Source organism: Phocoena sinus, chromosome 5 (assembly GCF_008692025.1).
Source record: "Phocoena sinus isolate mPhoSin1 chromosome 5, mPhoSin1.pri, whole genome shotgun sequence".
Lineage (NCBI taxonomy): Eukaryota > Metazoa > Chordata > Mammalia > Artiodactyla > Phocoenidae > Phocoena > Phocoena sinus.
Genome location: NC_045767.1, coordinates 93157928 through 93181102, shown reverse-complemented (window position 1 = coordinate 93181102; position 23175 = coordinate 93157928). Strand labels below are relative to the sequence as shown.

At 42.0% G+C, this 23175-nt stretch overlaps 1 protein-coding gene across 1 annotated transcript in view; it reads left to right on the top strand.

The window, feature by feature from the left end:
- SCARB2 (scavenger receptor class B member 2) overlaps positions 1 to 23175 on the top strand; it is a 69879-nt gene extending 46704 nt beyond the window's left edge. The window contains exons 5-12 of the mRNA XM_032632246.1: positions 933 to 1024; positions 4853 to 4972; positions 9281 to 9450; positions 12605 to 12723; positions 14136 to 14209; positions 15559 to 15610; positions 18631 to 18789; positions 20259 to 23175. Of these exons, the coding sequence (XP_032488137.1) occupies positions 933 to 1024; positions 4853 to 4972; positions 9281 to 9450; positions 12605 to 12723; positions 14136 to 14209; positions 15559 to 15610; positions 18631 to 18789; positions 20259 to 20297 (825 nt within the window). The 3' untranslated portion in view covers positions 20298 to 23175. The remainder of the gene's footprint in view (positions 1 to 932; positions 1025 to 4852; positions 4973 to 9280; positions 9451 to 12604; positions 12724 to 14135; positions 14210 to 15558; positions 15611 to 18630; positions 18790 to 20258) is intronic.

The following is a 23175-nucleotide window of genomic DNA, read 5'->3' as shown; positions in this document are numbered from 1 at the left end:
CTTGGAGCAGAATTCTCTTGGGTATATCCATAGGAGTAGAATTTTGGAGTCATCTGGCAACATTATGTTTAACTTTTTGAGGAACTGCCAAACTGTATTCCACAGCAACTGCAACATTTTACATTCCTACCAGCAATGCAGGAAGGCTCTAGTTGCTCCACATCTTCACTAACAATTGTTCTTTTCCTTTTTTTTTTAAATTGCCATCCTCATGGGTATGAAGTTGTATCTCATTGTGGTTTTGATTTGCATTTTTCTAATAACTGACAATATTGAGCATCTTTTCATGTACTTATTGGCTATTTGTATATTTTCTTTGGAGAAATGTCTCTTCAAATCCTTTGTCCATTATTTAATTGGGCTCATACTTTTTAAAACCATAAAGTAATAATATGGCTAATATGGGATTTAACAAAATAGTTCCTCTATTCCCGAGTTGTGGTTCAGTCTCATGAGGCAATTAGGCCCAACTAGGGCAGTTTCATACAGGTTAAATGTGTTAGTTACTGTATCAGTTAGGGTTGTCTAGAAAGACACAATCAATGGAGATCTATATATCTGTTCAGGAATTTATATTAAGGAATTGTCTTATGCACTTGTGGGTCCTGGCAAGTGGCAAGTCTGAAATCCATAGGACAGGCCAGCAGGCTGGAAACCCAGGCAGGATTTCTTTGTTTCAGTCTTGAGGAGAGAACTCCTTTTTCTCCAGGAAACCTCAAACTTTGCTTTTAAAGGCTTCAACTGATTGAATGAGCCCACCCACGTTATCAACAGTAATCTCCTTTACTGAAACCGAACTGATCACATCTACAAAATACAGCAACATCTAGAGTATTGTTTGACCAAACAGCTGGCCACCATAGCCTAACCAAGTAAACACATGAAATGAACCATCACAGTTACTATAAATGACCATATTCACTTATTTTCAGAAAAATGGGACTAATGATGGAGACTATGTTTTTCTAACTGGAGAAGACAATTACCTTAACTTTTGCAAGATTGTGGAATGGAATGGAAAAACGTAAGTCTAATGATTTATTGGTGTAATTATTTTTTCAATTTTCCTTTAATTGAACGTCCACTTCTGCTTTATTTCAAAGAAGTTTAGCACTATCATTTTTTGGATGAAAAACCTATAAATTAAAAAAATCTATAATTATGTAAAATATCCTATAATATAAATAATATAGTGTAAATGTGTAAAATTATTATCTTGTAAATCAAGATTGGGAATCGCAAGCCAATGAATAGTTTTGCTCTTCCGCTTAGTCATTGAATGATATGTAGCTGCAGCGCAAATACTTCTCAAATCACTGCTTGTTTTGGGGGAAGGAGAGAGGTTCTTTTTTTTAATTTAATTTAGTGATTCTGCATTGTTTGTGTATTTTTTTTAAGATGAAATACATTTGAGTTCAGCATTATAGCATTTCAAAATATTTTTAATGTTTATAATTTATAAACAAACTACCTCCAAATAGGGACTGAGGCAGCTTGCAATAAAGCCACACATAAAGCAGAATGACTTTTTTAAGTCATAGAAATTAGGAATCTTCGAGAGAAAAGGAGGTTAATTCTTCAGGAACTATGGTAAAAGGGATTTTGTTCTTGAACATTAAATTTACTTTGCAGCTTCCCAGAAATACAGGCAAAAAAACTGGCGTGGAATATTATCTGCACAACTTTTCTGTAAAGCAAAAACTGTTTTTAAATTTTAAGTTTATTTAAATTTTTTAAAACACACATATCCAGGTACATACACATACATTTGCACATGCATGAGGGAGCACATGCGTGCACACACACACATTCCCAAGGATATAAGAACCCTAAAAGAACATGAGAAACTGGCAACAGTGTTGCCTTTGGAGGGTTAACTAGATGACTGGGTACTGAGCTGGGAGGGAGATTTACTTGTAAACAGGATATAGCTGGATTTTGTTTCAAACCCAATCTGTTATTTTCTTTCCATATTTTCTTTCTCCTTTTAATAGGAGAGTTTAATCCTTTTATATACATGTTGTAATTACTGATACATTTACGATATAATGATATATTATTTGATATATTGAGACCCATTTCGACATTATTTTTCACCCTTAGCTGGGTTATATCTATTCTACCCTTTGATTGTCTTTAACAATTTTTTTTCTAACAGAATCTAAAGCTATCTATTATCTCTCTTCTTCAAATGAGACAATAACTTTACCCATTTCTTAACACCCACACCTTCTATGCTATTCTTGTCTACAACTTGTTTCACCTTCTTCGGAAGCCAAATATAAGTAAAATCTCATTATTTTTATAGTGAATAATTAAATATACCAACATATTTTATTAATTTATTATTATTTTTCCTTCTCACATCTTCCCCTTGGATTTAGTTTTCTTCTTGCTGAAGGTCATTAGTACAGTCGTTCTTAAACGGGCAATTTCGCTCTCTAGAGGACATTTGGTGATGCCTGGACACATTTTTGGTTGTCACAACTGGAGGTTGCTACTGGCATCTACTGGGTAGAGACCTGGGATGCTGTTAAACATCCTGCAGTGTACGGAACAGTCCCCCACAAAGAATTAATCAGGCTCAAAATGTTACTAGGTTACTAGGTTACACTCTATTAGTAGTTCCTTTGGTGAGGATCTGTGGGTGGTAAACTTTCTTAGACTTTGCATATTTAAAAATATCTTTATTGCACTTTCAGCTGTTAATGGTTTTAGCTGGGTATAGAATTCTAGGTTGACAGTTCAGAATTATGAAGATGTTACTCCATTGGCTTTTTTTTTTTTTTTTTTTTTTTTTTTTGGTACGCGGGCCTCTCACCGTTGTGGCCTTTCCCGTTGCGGAGCACAGGCTCCGGACGCGCAGGCTCAGCGGCCATGGCTCACGGGCCCAGCCGCTCCGCGGCATGTGGGATCTTCCCGGACCGGGGCACGAACCCGTATCCCCTGCATCGGCAGACGGACTCTCAACCACTGTGCCACCAGGGAAGCCCACTCCATTGGCTTTTGATATCTATCTTCTTCTTTGGCCTTTTGCAGTTTTACTGCAACATATCTAGATTTGAATTTATTTTATTTATTCTGTTTGGCCCTTGGGGCATACTTTCAATCCAAGGTCTCGTATCTTTCTTAAATTTTGGAAAACTTTCAGCCATTATCTCTTAAATTATTGCTTCTCTGTTATTCACTCTATTCTCACTACCCTCCCACAAACTCCTATTAAATATTTATTGGCGCCTCTTGATATATTCTCTGTATCTTGATCCTTTAATTTTTAATCTTTCTGAGTTTATATTTGTATAAATTCCTTAGAGCGATCTTTCAGTTAGCCAGTTCTTTCCAACTACCTACCGTCTAGAGCTTATCCCTATATGGAGTTTTTCTTTCAGAAAACTTTTTTATTCTGTTTTTATTCTGAAGGTTTCTATTTTTCGTTCTTTGGGTCTCTCTACTCTTATCTCATTCTTTTTTGTTTGTTTTTAATAATTTACCATTCTTTTTTAACAGATGTTATTCTTCCATTTGTCTCTTTGAGGATACTAAACAACATATTTATTAGCCAGATTGTTCAATTATTTTAATTTCTTCTCAGGTGAATTCATCTTATTGTTGATTTTGTTGCCTATCTCTTAGTATAAGTTTCTTTCATTAAAAAAAATGTTGACTTGCAGAATAATTATTTGGGAAGTCTGTCTGTTATCTATCTATCCATCCATCCATTCTACCATCCATCCATCCTCTCACCTCTCCCTAGGTAACACTTTTGCAGTTGCCTCCATGTAGCCTACCTAGGAACCCCAACACCAGTACACACGGTGGGTCTCCACCTCACGATTACCCAGGGTTCATCACAGATCTGGCCAAAGAGTCAGCAGGCAGCTTGACTCAGGTTCTGGATGTGAGGCTGTGCTTGGGGCTTTCTGCCTCCCAGCAACTCAGCTTTGCTTTCTTCAGCCTCTCTCGCTGACCAGAAAATCCCTGCCCCCAGATCCTAGTTTCACACCCTTGCTGGACCACTTTTAATCCTCATTAACCTCAGGAGCTAGACTTGCAGATCTTTCTTCTGGCTTCCAGACCTGCAGCCCAATGGGCCGGCAGTTGTAGCCCTACTCACAACTTGGCAGTTATCACCTTTCGTTGTCTAGGGAGATGTTCTTCTGTGTTTGAGTAGGGTATAGACCTTTTAAATGTTCTCTTTTTTGTTCTGTCAACCACTGCACTGGAAGATGTCCTCAATTCACGAACTTAGAAGGCCACCTTGACCAGAAGTTAGAAGAATTACTATTTATTGCCTGTCCTTTCCTGTCTTTTGCATTTTATACCATTTTTCAAGGAATTAATTTTTAAAAACCCGCCATCTCAACTGTGCTCTCAGTGAGCGTAAAGTTGATTCAAGGTTAAACTTTCTTGTGACCCAAAAGAAATCCTCCCTTAGCTGTTTGGAGGGGGAGACAGTTAATGCTCTGTCACAAATATTATCTCCCTGCAATATCTGTCCAGGGCTCATCTGTCCACGGGCTGGCTGTGAACAAAGCTACTGTAAATGCCAAATGGATCACTGCTTTAAGTAAGTGCATATTCCCAGACCTGTACGTGAGATACTCTGTCTTAGAGGAAGGGAAGAAGGATTTTTGGCTGTTGCCTCTGTCAGAATTGATTGGGGATCGGGGGCCTGCTTTTCCGCCTCTTGATCCAGTCCCCAACCAATACCACCCTTGTGTCTGCGTGTGAATAAGATTCTATGGGTAGCCAGCTCCCAGTTGAGTCTTGAAAAGTCCTGACCATTAAAAAAAATAAAAAAGACCAAAATCAAGTGTGACCCTCTGGACTCTTTCTTGTCTCCCAATGACAGGTCACTTGACTGGTGGACAGCAGACGAGTGCAATATGATCAACGGAACAGACGGAGATTCTTTTCACCCATTAATCACCAAAGACGAAGTCCTTTATGTCTTCCCATCTGATTTTTGCAGGTAAGAACCTGAAAAATAAGTTCTTTGACTGTAAGACCACCCAAAATGTGAGGAATTATATATAGTTGCACTTATTCGGTGAGGATATGTATGCTTAGTGAGTGATCAACGATGATGGCATATTGAGAAACAGCGAAGTGTAGTGGTTCACAGCACTAACTCCAGAGCCCGGCTGTGTTGGTTTGAATACCAGCTCCACCACTTACAGCTGTGTGACCCTGGGAACATTATTTAACCACTCTGTGCCTAACTTTCCTCGTTTGTGAAATAAGGATAGAAAGAGTTGCCTACCTTGGGAGTTGTTTTGAGGACAAACAAGTTACTTTAATAAAATACTCAGCCCAGGGCCTGTCACACTGTCAATAACATTAAATGTTAGCTCTTTGTTATTATGGTATGCTCTGTCAGGTGTGAAATTTGCCCTGGTCTTCTTCCGGTCAACAGGTGGTCGCTCCATAGAAGGTAAAGAAAGCATACTGCAGTCCGTATTTCAGAGTTCATAGGTCTTTGCTGAGCTCTAACCTTCCCGTTGATCCCATCTGCTCGCACGTGGCCCGCAACCTCTCCCTGGCTCCCACCTGCTATTTCTGTCCAGACCCGCATGAGGAAGTCCCCTCTGTGGCAGGAAGGCCTCCTGCTTTGTGACCTGATTCCCAGCTCCCCATCATCCCTGCTGCTTCTCCCGCCCTTCACCCTAAAACTGCTCAGCTGAGAGGCTGATCACACAGCCTCCCTTTCCTCTCCCACTCACTCCTGCAAGGCTTTTTGTGAGACTTCTCCTCCATCAGAAGTAATCTAGTTGGGGCTTCCCAGGTGGCGCAGTGGTTGAGAGTCTGCCTGCTGATGCAGGGGACACGGGTTCGTGCCCCAGTCTGGGAAGATCCCACATGCCGCGGAGTGGCTGGGCCCGTGAGCCATGGCCGCTGAGCCTGTGCTTCCAGAGCCTGTGCTTTGCAACGGGAGAGACCACAACAGTGAGAGGCCCCCGTACCGAAAAAAAAAAAAAAAAAAAAAGAATTAATCTAGTTGCCTTTGATGCTATGGAGTCAATATTCTCAAGGTCAGCTGTTCTTCTGGCTTTCATATCTCACACAACTGAGCACGTCCTCAGTCAGCCCTTCCAGAATCACTATAAATCTCCCTCTTCCCTTGCACTGAATCAGTCACCAAGTGGGATCCATCCTCCTCAGAAAGAGCTGTCCTTTCACTCCATCCCTGCTCTCTGTGCCATGGTGCAGACCCTTTCCAGCTTTCACGTGGAATATCTCAGTCACCTTCCATCCAGCTGCTCCCTTCAGTCAATATTTGTGAAAGGACTGAAGGAAGAGAAAATATGTTTGAGCGCAATGGGTGAGACAAAGAAACTTCAGAGGGTAGTAGGAGGCTTATTAAAGATATGGCACAGAGGAAACTCATTCTTGTTTGGTACCACTACTTCTGAAGAGCCACTTGGCAATGCTTAGTAAAGCCAAAGACGTGCAAACCCCATGATTCCGCACTTCTCTCCTATGAAGGTTCCCTGACCGGAAGAACTCGTGTACATACACGAAGGAGATTTATACAGAAAAGTTCACTGCAGCATGGATTGTAGTTAGGAAAAATTGGAAGTGTCAACGGAAATAATAAAGAATCTATAACAGGAATAGAAAAGAGTTTTATTTGAGCCAAACTGAGGACTGTAGCCTAGGAGACACTGATTCAAGGAGCACTTGAATTGTGTTTTATCAGATTACAAAATGGGGGAGACGTACAAAGGCAAAAACCTCAAGGTTGCAGTTAGTTACATGAGTTGTTTATCAAGAATTATAACTGGAGCTGGCAAGAAGTAAGAGTGCTCGTTAAGCAAGGATTGGTTGGGATCTGAAATGGTTGCATAGTTACAAGGGGAGACCTTGAGACCATAAGGTTGCAGCTGGCCACTGCGAGCAGATACTGTTTTGAGAACGGCTAGTGGTGTCCTTGAGTTTGATGCAGTTCAGAAAATTTATGTTCACAGTGATGCAGGAATGTGTCTGAAACCACATCCACAATGGCCACCCGGCTCCATCCTGAATGTGACCCACAATTACTCCATTTTGATTTTTAAAAGCATTCTTTACTTTAATGGTTAAAGCAGATGTACAATGAGTGTTTGACAGGCTATGAGAGAGGCTGTTCCCATTAGCATAAAGTTTAAGTTAAATCATGTGTAAGCCAGAATAACTTCCCCATATCTCAATATATGAAAATTTCTTCCATCCAAAGAAATCTAAGTGCCTGTGAAAAGGAAAATATAAATAAATAATGAGGCTTCCCTGGTGGCGCAGTTGTTAGGATTCTGCCTGCCAGTGCAGGGGACATGGGTTTGAGCCCTGGTCCAGGAAGATCCCACATGCCACGGCACAACTAAGCCCGTGCGCCACAACTACTGAGCCTGGGCTCTATAGCCGCGAGCCACAGCTACTGAGCCCACATGCTGCAACTACTGAAGCCCGCACACTAGAGCCCGTGCTCCGCAACAAGAGAAGCCACCACAATGAGAAGCCCGTGCAACGCAATGAAGAGCCGCCCCAGCTCACCGCAATTGGAAGAAAGCCTGTGTGCAGCAACGAAGACCCATCGCAGCCAAAAATTAAACCAAACAAACAAAAAGTTTAAAAATAAATAAATAATGGGGTATTTGTTTGATAGAATATCATATTAAAAGTAAAATATAGGGGCTTCCCTGGTGGCGCAGTGGTTGAGAGTCCGCCTGCCGATGCAGGGTACACGGGTTCGTGCCCCAGTCCGGGAAGATCCCACATGCCACGGAGCGGCTGGGCCCGTGAGCCATGGCCACTGAGCCTGTGCGTCCGGAGCCTGTGCTCTGCAACGGGAGGGGCCACAACAGTGAGAGGCCCATGTACTGCAAAAAAACAAACAAACAGTAAAATATAATAACCAGAGCCATGTACATTAATGCAATAAATCTTAAAAATATAATGAAGGAAGAAGCAAATTGTAAAAGAGAGTATGGTATACTGTTTATATAACATTTAGAAATAACAGACAGTGCCACAAGTTGTTTATGAATATCCACATAGGTGAAAGTATAAAGACCTGCATGGGAATGATAAACCCCAAATTCAGGATAGCGGTTACCTCTGGGGATGCAGAGGACTACAATCAGGAGTGTTACGCAGAGAGCTCCAGTTGTATCCGTAAATAGACATTTTATGTATCTAAGTGGTATTTGTTATAAAAGGTACTTACTATAGTATTTTCTCTGTTTTTCTGTTTGCTTAAAATTTTCATGAAAAAATGCTATGGGGTGGGATGTGCAGTGGAAGGCAACTCCTGTAAGTCACAACCCAGGGAGAGATGTGTGCCCCCTGTGCTTCAGAGATGAAAAAGTGAGGCCCCCAAAGCAGTTGCCCTCAGCCTTCAGATGCCTTCAGATGCAGGGCTGAAGGATCAGTTACCACAGTGTATGTGAAAAGTGCCTTGGCTGTCACTCAGGTGCTGTGCACATAGAAGGGTGGTTGGTATCATAAGGGACCGCTGTTTGAAACGCTGTAACCACTGAAGGCAGAATGATGTTGAACACCATCGAAATAAGCAACCTAGGCAAAATACGGAAACTATTGTTATTTGGGGGAAATGGGTATCAAAGTATATATTCTAGGCCTTCCCTGGTGGCGCGGTGGTTGAGAGTCTGCCTGCCGATGCAGGGGACACGGGTTTGTGCCCCGGTCCGGGAGGACCCCACATGCCGCGGAGCAGCTGGGCCCGTGAGCCATGGCCGCTGAGCCTGCGCATCCGGAGCCTGTGCTCCGGAACGGGAGAGGCCACAACAGTGAGAGGCCCGCGTACCCGCCCCCCCAAAAAAAAGTATATATTCTAATCAAGTATCTGTCTAATGGGGCACTTTTCCAGGCCTGCAGAATCTACCAGGCCACACCCTTTGCCAACTCTTCGGCTTTTGCTTTGCCTCTGCCTCACCCTGGCATGTGTCCATGCTAGTCTAGGTGACTCATTTCTTTCAGCACAAATATCCATTCTAACTCATTTTCTTGATTTTCTACCACATGTTATGTTTTTTTTCTAAGCCTTGTTAAGATGTTAGCATAGCTGCTGCCTCTTAAACATCTTTCATTATAATCTGTCTCCTACTTTATTACACATTCAATGGGTCGAGCTCCTTTCAAGCTTTCTTTTGCCTCTTCGTTTTCCACTTATCCTGTAAGCTTTTAGCCACGTTATACCCAAGAACGGTTGGCTAACTCACTGGTACGGGCAGATCATGCTGATGGGAGCTCACATTGACTTTTTATTCTTACCTCCTAACAGGTCAATATATATAACTTTCAGTGACTTTGAGAGCGTGCAGGGACTGCCTGCCTTGAGGTTTAAGGTGCCTGCAGAAATATTAGCCAATACCTCAGACAACGCTGGCTTCTGTATACCTAAAGGAAACTGCCTGGGCTCAGGAGTTTTGAATGTCAGCGTCTGCAAGAATGGTAAGAACTCAGAGAGGGGACATGGGCAGGAAGGTCTGGATGCAGGATTGGTGTTCTTCAACAGAGAATGTTGTCAGCCCAATAGAAAGAGCGATTTTGACCTTTCAAGAATAACATTTTGGGGCTTCCCTGGTGGCGCAGTGGTTGAGAGTCCGCCTGCCGATGCAGGGGACATGGGTTCGTGCCCCGGTCCGGGAAGATCCCACATGCCACGGAGCGGCTGGGCCCGTGAGCCATGGCCGCTGAGCCTGTGCGTCCGGAGCCTGTGCTCCGCAATGGGAGAGGCCACAACAGTGAGAGGCCTGTGTACCGAAAAAAGAAAAAAGAATAACATTTTGTCAGAAACAAACTCACAGACATAGAAAACAGACTTATGGTTACCAAGGGCGAAAGCAGAGGGCAGAAATTAGGAGTTTGGGATTAGCAGATACAAATTACTATATATAAAGTAAAATAGAACAAGGTCCTACTGTATAGCACAGGGAGCTATATTCAGTATCTTGTAATAACCTATAAAGGAAGAAAATCTGAAAAAAGATATATATATAGATATATATATATATATATCTATATATATATATAAAACTGAATCACTTTGTTGTACACCAGAAACGAACACAGCATTGTAAATCAACTGCAATTAAAAAAAAAAAGTTTTGTAACATGGCTATAGCATAGTTTTTTTTAAAAAAAAAGCATTGGCTTTCCTGTAATGCTTTTTATTCCTAGATTGCCATGTTATGTTTTTCCTGGGCAGTAGTTTAAGAGTTTGTTTTTCTTTTTTCTTGAAACTGGTCCAGGGCCAGTGTTTCTTAATGTCTGAGCTAATGTGCTCCTTTCCGTGAATGAGGTGGAATGATCAGGGGTGCAGCTGACAGCATTTTTTTCATCACGAGGACTAGTTTTTGCAGTCATATGCTGCATAATATTCACAATAGCCTTGCCAGATTGACAGCCAGTAGCCTCTGTTCATAACTGTGGAAACCAGGGCTCAGAGAAGGAACGGGATTTTTATAAAATCCTTACCTCTGAGCAAGTTCCTGCTAGAACTTAGGGTCTTCTCATATTTGTACTGCGATCTTTCTGAGGCTACAATTCTTGTTTAAAGTTTCTCTTGAGAAACTCTGTAACTCCTTTCTCTTGATTAAAGTTGTACTTTTTTCCTGAATCATGTGCTAACTTTTGCCCCCTTGTCCATTTGGTTTGAAAATCTCCTTTTGGGATAACCCTCCCTTTCCTTGTCTGATGGGGTCATGGCTCCCAAGCCTGACCTCAGAACTGTCTGGAGAATCATTAAAACATCTGTCCCAGGGCCCACCTGCTAGCACCCCAGAATCTGTAGTTTTAATGAACTTCAGGTGATTCTCATGAAGGTGGTACCTGCGAGATTGGGAACCGCTGTTCTGGGGAACACACACCCCTGACCTAGAGATCAGACCTCTCCTGCTGGCTCACTGGGGGATGGTCCTGAAATGGCACCTGCCCTATCAGCCCATGTTTCTGTGGTTCAAGGCACACATGTAGACACATTTTTCTTGTTGTTTTGTTAACAGTCTGCTTCCTCAAGAAGTTGATGTCAGAACCAACAGAAGGATTCTACTTTGCAACAGTCATACCTCTTGCTATAATCCTTTTCCTCTTGCCTGTTCTGTGTTCCCAGATGTGGACTGAAATATTACCCTTCAGGACTATCCTCAAGTGTTTTGCATTCCCCAGGGGAACATTCTGGCTGGTGGGATGAGTGAGCGTTCTGGAGTCAGGAGGATCTGGGATTGACTTCTGTTTGTTAGCAAATTGGCCACGTTGCTGAAGGAGGGTTCCAGACAGCAGTTTTCTCATCTGTAAAATGGGGGGTGATTATAACTTCCTTGGAGGGTTGTGTGAAGGTTAGAGATAATGTATGTAAAACACTCAGGACAGTGTCTGGCCCTTATTAAGTCCTTAACAGATCTTTAAAAATACATTTTAAAGGTCAGTGTAGGAAATTCCCTGGCGGTCCACTCACTGCTGAGGGCCTGGGTTCCATCCCTGGTCAGGGAGCTAAGATCTCACAAGCCACGTGGTGCAGCCAAAAAAATAAATAAATAAAGGTCAGTGTAGGTCACAAAGAAGGAAATCGTGTCTTCATGAAACTGTGTAGCAGCAGAGAGCAGAACTGTGTGTGTGACAAGTGAGGTGTCCGAGCCATGGGTTGGAGGATATGTGAGCAGACTTAAACTACTTGCCGTTAAGCTAATTTCTCCCAAAATGTATTTTCCTGACAGCAGTTATTGAGTCCCTCCCCTCTTTTCAAGAGCAAAATCTATCAATAGAATAGGTTTCCTTTAATAACTTACTTCTCTATTGGTTCCTTAAAATGAATAGGAAAATTTTTTTTAAAAAAAACCAGTGTCTTCCTGTGGGCAGACCTTGATCTAGTCAAGAGGCTGCAGATGGCAGGACCAGGCAAAGTCTTAAAAAAATTCTGCATTGGGAATTCCCTGGTGGTCCAGTGGTTAGGGCTCCGCACGTTCACTGCTGAGGGCTGGGGTTCAATCCCTGGTCGGGGAACTAAGATGCCGCAAGATGCCTATTTTGGGTAAAACGTAAACAGGAAAGCAGGAAAATAAGGGGGAAAAGAGTCTATGTACTGGTAGAGAATTGCAGTTGAAACGAGTGCTTTAAAATGAGTCGTCCCTTATTTGATCAGAATTCTGCCTCCATCACCTGAAAGCTTGGGGAAATTTTATAACTTCTCTGAACCTCCCTTTCCTCAAATGCCAAAGGAAGGAAATAGTTCTAACTTCATAGGACTGCTGGGAACGTTAATTAAAATAATGTGTGTAAAGCATTTGTCTATTATAGGTTCAGCAAATGTTTGTTGAAGAATAAATGATTTAGCCAGGACTTCATTTAGCCTGGCTTCATGATATGAAGCCAGGACTTCATATTATGATATAAAATAATGTAGGGGTAAATGAGATGTCAGACGATGAAGTATAAATCCCTAGCTAAGAGATGTAGAATATACTTTTAGCCTGCCCCTCTCCCCAACCCAGCTTTTCTGTGTATAGCTTTCCCCCTACTGAGGAACTGGATTTGTGGTCAGGAAGTTTATATTCATCTTAGACTTTTAAGAACCTCACCATTCATTTCTGTTTTCCTCAAAATGCAGGTGCACCTATTATTATGTCTTTCCCACACTTCTACCAAGCAGATGAGAAGTTTGTTTCTGCCATAGAAGGCATGCACCCCAATAAGAACTATCATGAGACATTTGTGGACATTAATCCTGTGAGTACACACGTCTTCTTGGTTAAAAAACATACATTTTATTCTGTCTATACGGTGTTCACCAGCTTAGCCCTAGGTACTCTTGAGAAGTGTATTGTCTTCCTTCCATTCACATATTCAAGTGGAGGGAGCTCAGCTCAGTGTGATGTGATGCAGAGTCTCACAGCCCTGTAATTAGAAGGCTGAGTTGTATTGAGCTAATACGCAGAAATATCGGCAAACCCATCTTAACAAAAAAACAACAGTGAAAGTCCCATCATTGGAAACAACTGGAATCGGACCCAGGTAACCTGGTCAGTCTTCTGTTGCCAAAAGACTGGACCTGAACATACATACATTCCTCTCACTGGGCCACAGATGAGCAGGTTGAAGACATTCCTCTGCTTAGTCGCTGCCAGGAACGTTTTGGTTGAAATCTAAATGTATATATATTAGCTTCAGTCACTTTTGGCAAAACTCTTTATACAGGTGCTTTGAGAGTTATTATATGACATCATTAATTTAAAAAGCATCAAATATATACATACTCTAATCCCGTATTCATAGAGGAGAAAACCTAAAAACCATGTTGAGAGGATGTATCATTTCACCATGTGAGAACCTTTCACTGTAAGGACTGAATTAAAGGTGAGATATCTTCATTCTTGGGATTTTGAGCACATGCATGAAACAGTCACAGAAGAGCCAGCACATTCTTTGAGCACAGCGACTTATGGGCATTTCACCCTTAGCTACACTCATTGCATTTATATTTGAGAAACCGGTGCTCCTATCGTTTTGTGAATAAGGTCAGGTGTGGTTTTCTCCCTTTTCTCTCTTAGCCATCAGTCAGTTCCTTTTCAGTAGCCAAACCGCTTGTCACCAGGGTGAGGCACAACCCCCCCCCCGTTTGGTGCAGAAGGTGGCGTGGCCATGGGAGGACAATGCTGCGTCTGTCCTCCGGGCTCTGTTGGGTGGGCCTGGCCACACGTGGGCACCATTCTCTGGCTGTCACCATGTCCTCCTTGTAGCACTCTGGCCCTCCGCCTGGAAACCCAGAGCCGACAGGGTATCTGCCGGATCTCCTTCCTGCCCGGGTCCTCTATGGCTTTGCTATTCAAAGTGACAGCATCCTGCCCAATCTCAGGCCCCACCCCAGACTCACCAAATCAGAATCTGCATTTTAATAAGGTGCCCAAGGACTCGCATGCATAGTAAAGTGTGAGAAACATTGGTCTACCAGGCACCTAACACAATCCACAATTCTCATTCTGTCCTGGGGAACAGTTTTCCCTCGTCCCACTCTGCCTAGCAAATGTGGCAGTGGCCGCCCTGTTTATCAGAACCACCCAGCAACGGTGCTCTATCGACAAAAACTGTGTGTGTGGTTTTAATAAATCCTAACGTTTTCTTTCTACTTCTCTGATTCACAGTTGACTGGAATTATCCTAAGAGCAGCCAAGAGGTTCCAAATCAACGTTTATGTCAAAAAATTAGATGACTTTATGTAAGTTTTGCTTGTTTCTGCAGAGGCAGAGGGTGGTTTTGCTACATTGACTTTCTGGTGGGGTTGATGTCGAGAGGGGTACAGCCCACTTCTAAGTCTGTTCACCCTGCCCTTCAGGGATGAGGCACGATCAGCATTGTCATGGGCAGCCTTGGTCTTGGAAGTTAATTATTTTACTTAACCAAACACTTATAGAATGTTTTCCATGGATCAGCCATTATTCTAAGTAGTTTACCCACATTAACTCATTTGTTCCTCACAATAACCCTGTATTACCCCCTTTTACAGATGAGGAAACTGAGGCCCAGAGTCTGCTCTTACCCACTCTGCTAAGCATTTCCCTCACCAGGATTCTGGCTGCCTCCCTCCCTCCCTTTCTTTCCACTGCTCCCACCCAGGCCAGCCACAAACCCTCCCGTGGATGGTTAAATACTCTCTGCAGTCCAGTGTACCGACACTCCTTCTACTTAATTAGGATTCTCGAGTGTAATCTCCTGCTCAGACTTTCCAGTGGAAATTGAGAAAATGATTTCATTCAATGTTGAATGAAAAAGCAGAATGCAAAACTGTAATGCATATCTATAATATATCTATATTTATCTAATCTTTCTGTCTGCCTATCTATCATTCAAACTTGGTTGGCTCCCCCCATAAAATTTGCCAGGTTTAATTAAGCACATGTGTTTGGGATCTTTCTAGAAAGCAAATGTGATGCATTTTGTGCGTGTATTTCTGAGGGAGTATAATTTAGTAGTTACAATCTAGAGCCTTAGAATCAAAGTGGAATTCCAATCCTAGCTCCACCACTTCCTCATGGTGGTCCTGGGCAAATTACTCCGAGCCACCATCTCCTTGTCTTAAACCTGGGACAGTAATACCTACTGCATTGGGACTACCATGAGAATTAAGTGAGATAATGTTCCCAAGACACCTGGTACAGAGCTGGTGCATAGTAAATGCTCAGTAAGTGATTGCTCCAGGCTCTTGTAAAGACATTACTGAGTAGCCTGATTATAAAACATTCTGAGGAATGACAGCATTGTTCTGCTGGAACCTCCCCTCCAATAACTCTTGGGAGTATGGTAATCATTTTGATGAATTTACTTTTGGCATCTTGTGTTTTGGTTAAACACACTTTACATAAATATGCAACACTTTGAATTGCTAGACTGTTTGTGATCTAACTGCTGATTATTAGGTGTTTGCAGATATAATAAGAGGTCTGCATAAATTCCAGGTAGTTTAATGAAATAACTGGGCTGGCATTCTCATATAAACTTGTCTCGCCAGGCCAGCGTGCCATCCTAATGAGGATGTCTATAAAATAGTCTCTTTTTTTGTGTTTGTAGTGAAACGGGAAATATTAGAACCCTGGTTTTCCCAGTGATGTATATCAATGAGGTAAGTCCTGGGAGGGAGCCACAGGTACGTTTTACCTGTGGAAGCTTGGGGAACTTCCTACTTCTGCGATTGTAGCTATGTGTAATTTAAGATGTGAGAAAGGGGCAAAGGTGATTTTTTTTTTTTTTTTTTTTTTTTGCGGTACGCGGGCCTCTCACCGCTGTGGCCTCTCCCGTTGCGGAGCACAGACTCCGGACGCATAGGCTTAGCGGCCATGGCTCACTGGGCCCAGCCGCTCCGCAGCATGTGGGATCTTCCCAGACCGGGGCACGAACCCACGTCCCCTGCATCGGCAGGCGGACTCTCAACCACTGTGCCACCAAGGAAGCCCAAGGTGATTTTTAAAAACCTGTTTGTCCTCAGAAAATTTCTGTTTATATGTTTACATGAATCTTCCTGTGTCTGAGATTTGAAAACGACAGAAAGAAATTTCCCTTGTCAAGAACATTATTTGGGTGAAACTTCTTTCTGGGAAGCTGGTTATGTAAGAAACAAAATACAAAGGTAATTAGTTTACCGTTCATTAGTTGAGGAGAAAAAGAATAAAAAAGAGTGTGGGGTGCTTGAGAAATGATTAAATAAAATGTGATACATGCCCATTAATTGCAGTGATACGTGGGTGCCTTATCCTTCATCATAGCATAGAGTCTTTTCTACTTTCTGGTTCCTGTCTTAGTTCAAACAAGAGGAGCTTCTCTTGAGAAATATTTCTTTCACAGTGTACCCACAGAAATGTTATCCCTAATTGTTAGGCATAAATTGAAGTTCTGTAAAGCATATTCTGAACGCTCATAAAACATCCACTATTTAAGATGCCTGTGATAAATTCTTTTCTGAATCACATATCACATTTACTGTAGTTATATCTCCTCAATTTCCCTTCTCTCTTTCACCCAGTTTTGAGGGGAAACTTGCAGTTTTCCCCCTCAAATTCATGATCGGCTGGCTTCCATTGTTAACAGCAACAGTTGTTAAAGTTTCATGATTTTTCTCTCTTCCCTAAAAATATTTGTTCTTTGTAGAAGATTTAGTAACAAAGATTAGCAAGGAAAGGGAAAGTTCAAGTGACTTCTCACAAAACCTGAGGCAGACTGATAAATTGGGGTTTTTTAAATTAATTAATTAGTTTATTTTTGGCTGTGTTGGGTCTTATTTGCTGCACGGGCTTTCTCTAGTGGCAGTGAGAGGGGGCTACTCTTCATTGCGGTGCGCGGGCCTCTCATTGCAGTGGCCTCTCTTGTTGTGGAACACGGGCTCTAGGTGCACCGGCTTCAGTAGTTGTGGCTCACGGGCTCCAGAGCGGAGGCTCAGAAGTTGTGGCACACGGGCTTAGTTGCTCCACGGCATGTGGGATCTTCCCGGACCAGGGCTCGAACCTGTGTCCCCTGCACTGGCAGGTGGATTCTTAACCACTGAGCCACCAGGGAAGCCCCTGATAAATTGTTTTTAACTTGCTTTATTTTCCTCAGCAATATGTTGTAAAATTTTTTTTCCAAAACAACTTTGTAAAAAATAATTTGATGTTTCACATTTTGTAAAAGTAACATGCTCTTTATAGAACTCAGGAGATTAAAAATAGTATTTAAAAAGTGAACTGCTTGATAAGCAAGCCCATCCCTCAGAGAAAAGTGCAATTGAAATCTGCTTATGTTGCCTCAGTATTTTTCTGGTTTTGATATTACATAGTTGAGACCATACGGTAGATACAGTTTTATATCCTTTTTCAACTTAGCATTGTATTGGTGGCCACATTGATAAACTTTTGAAGGGTTTGTGATTACAGTTCTAAGACAAGGCTTTTATTGTTTCATAGGAAGAATTCAGGCAATATTTACCATTTATAGGACCTATTTGCAGTTGCTCCTGGGTCATTACGGTTATTGTTTGTGGGGAGAGACATGGAAGGAGGGCTTTTTGAAAGTGTGGAAGGGCCCTGTTCTGCCAGCTTACATTCATTGTTGCACCATATTTGAAGTCCCCTCCACCTTAACTTCTGCTTTGACTTTTTGTTAAAGACTAGATTGAGTCCAGGGAATGATGGAGTGAAACCTCGTGCTTTTACTCCCTCCCAGAAAGAACTTGACTTTTCTCTTCTCTAGAAAAGGAAAACATTAGACCTGGAAGTGACCTTGGAGACTGCTGTCCCACCCCTTTCCTTCCAGAGGTGGAGACTCTGACCATGATGGGCCTTCATCTGCAAATTGAGCCTAAATTAAGCCCAAAGTCCCAGTTGTTGCTAATAATTTTTATAGAATTAAGCTCTTCAGATACCTCACAGTTTAAGGTGATAATACTTTTGCCCTTAGTTATCTGGAATTCTGGTTAGCCTCAAGACTTCCCTGAACACTTTCTGTCTAGACCTCTGGTCCCGATCAGTATAGATCCAACCAAGAGAGAAATGATGCTTTCCACATGCCATTGTTGGAATATTGCATTCATTCATTCATTCATTCATTCATCTAATCAAGCGACATTAATTGAGCACCTACTGTGTTTCAGGCGCTATACCCAGTGTTTAGTTGACTGAAATAAAAGTCTTGCCTTCAGGAACCTCACAGTCAGGAGGAGACAAACAAGTAAACAGACAGTTATAATGCAGAATGTGGAGACAGTGATGGAAGATTTTAGAATGTGAGATGGAAGCGCAGAAAAGGGGCCTTGAACCAGGCCAAAGGAGACTTCTGGAAGGAAGTTATGCTGAGTTGGATTTTGAAGGGTGACATGGAGTTATCTGATACAAAAGAAAAGCTGATATTATCTCAGTATTTCTGAATACTTTCCCCCTCCTTTTTCCCACCAATTTTGAGTAAAACATGTCTTCAGGAGAAAAGAGACATCAATGAATAAGTGCCCCCTCTGGTTATTCTGACTTATAAAAGGATTTTCAGTATCTCTGGTTTGCAAACAGGAGGACATACCCAAATTGTGTTTAATGGTTTGGAGGAAAGATAGAGCAAAAAACTTAACACCCTGGATATTCAGTAATCAAGGGAATACTATTTTCTTGCTCCTCCTCGCAGAGTGTTCTCATTGATAAGGAGACTGCAAGTCGACTGAAGTCTGTGATTAACACCACTCTGATCATCACCAACATACCCTACATTATCATGGCGCTGGGTGTGCTCTTTGGTCTGATCTTCACCTGGCTTGCGTGCAGAGGACAGGGATCCATGGATGAGGTGAGCAGTGGCTGGAGGAATGTCTCCCTTACTGAATAACTTTCCCTGAGGACTTCAGCTGTGCTTCACTGAAGGGCTGTCAGAGGGCTTATTAGGGTGGATTCTGAGGTTTTTATGCTGGGCACAGTGATTTCATGGTTATATTACTGCTGGGCCAAATGAGAGGCAAGGGAAGTGTGTCAAGGTGGAGGGGTGATAGAATGGTATTTTCCAGTATTTCAGGCTTTCTTGGTAGGAATGGAACCCCTGGGAGAAAGCATTATGTCTTTGCAAATAACCTGAAAAAAAGAGGAAGAATATAAAACAGCTAGGCACCCGGGCTTTCTTTTCAGACTGCCCAGGTTCAAATCCCAGTTTGGCCACTTAATAGCTGTGTGACCCCAGAAACTGTGCCTTGGTTTCTCTGTCTGTAAAATGGGATGATAATTGAGCCTCGCTTAGGAGTTTTTTGTCAGGATTTGATGATATTTTAAAGATAAAGCACTTGGCCCAGTGTAAGCATTTAGTAAGAGCTCAATAAATATTAGTTATATGACAAAATAGCTCCATAATTATAGAGCAAGGCAGCCAGAGATCTGCTTGGAAAGAATCCCTGGTTTATCAGAAGATACCTACCACTGAGTCGTCATTGCATAATAAATGATGGGCCTGGAGGGGTGGGAACAGCCCCAAATGGGTGGGATAAGTGGTTAGGTTGGCTTCCCTAAGTGACCAGCAGGCCAACCCAGGGGTCTTAACACCTTCAATGAGCCCTTCTTAAATTCTCACCAGCCTCTCTGTTTGCAACAAAGGCTTTTTTTTTCCCTCTCTTCACTGCCTCCATTACGTATCTGAGGCAAATGTGACGTAGGAAATGAAATAGGCTGAAACCATCTAAATCCTATAAGCTCAGATTTCCCTGTCTTCTGCGTGCTTCTGGTATGCCTTTCAACCCATGCCCATCACATTAGCGTGAATTAGGTGTGAGACAGCGATTTTTCCATTTCTATCTATGGATTGATCTTACAGTCAATGTAAGATGGATTGTACTGTCACTGAGCTTTTCATAGGCACAGACAAAAGCCCACGTAAATATTATGACAGTTCCTACAATTAGCCGTCTTCACATATCCAACAAGCAAGCATTACTGAGCACCCATCACCTATGACACATTGTTCTCTGATGGGCCTCCAACTGAAGGAGAGAAATTCAATAGGGTGTGATGAGGATTATGGTCCAGGTCAACACAAGGAGAAAGGTTCTGGTCCAGTGTCAGGGTAGGGGTGTCAGAGCAGGCCTCCTGGAGAGGACTAGGGCTGAATGTTAAAGAAACAGCAAGAGGAAGCAGGCCAAGAGAAGAGAAGGTGATTGGGATGACAGTCTTCCCATCAGTTTCCCCTCCTTGCAACCCTCTCTCCACTTTTCACATCTGGGGAGAAGTTGGTCACGTGATCTCCTAACCTCACTGTCATCTCTCACCTGGTCTCAGGGAACTGCAGACGAAAGAGCACCCCTCATACGAACCTAAGCTAACCATGGGCTGCGCCTGAGGAAGGAAGCGTGTAAGCTGTCGTGACCTGGACCACGACAGTGGGGCAACTGTCTGCATCCTCACAGGCTTGTCAACTGGTGCGAGAGGGAGGAGACCCCGTGCCTGCGTGTGTTCAGCACCTTCTGGCAGAGGTTCAAGAACAGGCTGACCTGGTTGGCCATTAGGATCCTGTGGTCCCTGACAAATTGTTTTTCGTGTGTCTAGCAAGTATTTAATAAACTCTGGTATAGTAATTTTTTTGTTGTTGGGTGCTGGTAGCTCCAGAATTTTGTGACCACTGTCGTGGTTATAATGTCTGTGCATCACTTGTTAACACTACTTGGTCTAACCTTATTCACTACTCTTCATTCACCAAACTTTGTGCTCAAAATACATAAATACTATTTGATGTTGTATTCCTCCATTCATTTCATCCACAAAACAGAAGTAAATAAGATTTTGGGATGCAGGGTAAAACGGTAAGCCTCATTCGATATCATTCAAATGCATCTAATTTCCTCTTTTGAAAAGGTGCATATTGCATTTCTTTTTTTTTTTTTTTTTTTTTGCTGTACGCGGGCCTCTCACTGTTGTGGCCTCTCCCGCTGCAGAGCACAGGCTACGGACGCACAGGCTCAGCGGCCATGGCTCACGGGCCCAGCCGCTCCGCGGCATGTGGGATCTTCCCGGACCGGGACACGAACCCGTGTCCCCTGCATCGGCAGGCAGACTCTCAACCCCTGCACCATCAGAGAAGCCCCATATTGCATTTCTTGCTAATCTTCAGTTCATGATTCCTCCAGGAAAATAATTCAGACAGCTTTCATACAGGGTAGGAATCAAGCAGGGAAGGGGTTTGTGGAGGTGGTACCCATGAGTTGATAGTGACAAGCATCTGAGGATTTTTGACTTGTACTTTTGTGAATTGAGAGAATGCATAAATGATGTTGGTGAGGACAAGTACAGATATTTCATAGAGAATAGAATGCTAGTTATGACATTTGTGGGTAGTTTGTTATTTTTTTAGTCCAAATGATCTTGATGTGGAAAGATATTTCTGGGAGAAGGTAATCAGTAACTGATTTTTTTCCCCAATCACCCTTGCCAAATGTGACTGTTACAATACAATTACAATACTATTGAGTGATTATTTGTAAAATGATTTATAAATGTAGGAAATCCATCTCTCCACAGCCTAAGTTACACTTAAATTTCAGGAAGTCTGACTACACTAAAGAGACATTTCTTCTAGGGCAGTCTTCTTGGTAACTTTGAAATTGTTTTTATAAGTTGTTCTTGTCTCAGATTCAGTTCCTTCTGATGTTTTGTGGCTCACTATCACTCACTGAATAGAGAAAAATGTGCCCTACGCTTCCTGTGACAATCATTTTGCTGACAGAGTGATGGTGTTTTGAAATAGTGCACAGGAAGTGCCTTTAAGAAAAGTCCCTTGGGACCAGAAGCAGAGCCACCTCTCTGCAGAAGACCTCTTGGCTTTCAGTGTAACCTAAGTCAGGATTGGGAACCATCAGCTGTCACAGAATTCAAGCATATTTAAGGGCAGTTTCTTTGATTCTCAACGTTCACTATTCATTTTTGATTGAGAAGCCTGTACAGTTAATATGGCAAAGTACACAGATAATGTCTTGACAAGTGAATCATTCTGCAGGGTTTTTTGTTTAAAACTGGGTTTCAGTGTCAGCAAATGAAAGAAAAAAAGCCACAGATTTCACAAATACAACTTCTGATCCCTGTATGGAGGTAATAAATCATTTCGTTTCCTGGCCTCAATTTTCCTACTCTCTACCCTAAAGCAATTTGTAATGTTTCCCTTTTTGAAGGGGCAGTTCATTAAACTCTCAATTTCTCTATAAATTAAGATAGAACCTATAGATACCCCAAATCACCGAAATGTGAAAAGCTAAATTGAAGACATTTTGTCTTCAATAATGCCAAATATCTAGATTTTAAAAAAATTATCAATATTTAACTAGATAATTGGCTCATCTTATTCTGTTATGCACCCACTTATTCACATTAATAAAACTGATGTCAGTGCGTACCCACTGATTCATTCTCTTACCAGAATATAATCATCTGTGAGGAAGAGATTTTTAAACACTATGAGTTAATGATGTACACCTTTTGATTGAATCCCACACAGTCAGGGAGGCCAAAAGCATAATATTTTCATATGATCCTTAATAGTTACTTGGCTTAAAAATCACATTTGATATTTTCCTTCTGAAAAATCTGTGGCAAACCCATACACTGCAGTCAAGATTATAGATTGGTTAAGAAGAATGAATGTACCTATTTGGTTTTAGGTTGAAATAACAAACAGTTCCTCATGGTCACTTTTGTGGAGCTATTATCCTAGAAAGGTCCCCAAAAGCTTTGTGATTGTCACAATCAAAGAATACGGTGTCCTGTACTATGATACTCAATTTAGGGAGAAACCAAACGGAGAGAGGTTACCTCACTTCTCTCAGGGAAAATCAGGAGTTGAACACAGGACAGGAGATGGTCTTTGCCACTTTCAGCTCCAGGCTTTTCCCACTAGACTTTATTCTAGAAAGCTCACTAATGGTCAGGCAGACCAAGTACTACACAACTAACCTTTATCGGGGTTTTTACTTAAGAGAGGCTAATTTTTTATTTCAGTTGCTCAAGATAAGAGTTCTGTAAAAGGTGACCGCCATCCTTGGCCCTCTGGGCATTATCACTAGGATTAATTGCTTGTGGCTATTAAAGAGAATGCTAGGCAGAATGTTCTTCCTATAGTTTATACCGCTGGTTCCTTTCATGTGATTCTTGACATGTTTATTTCTACCCTTAATGCAATGAAATATTTCACTAATAAAAAAACTTTCTA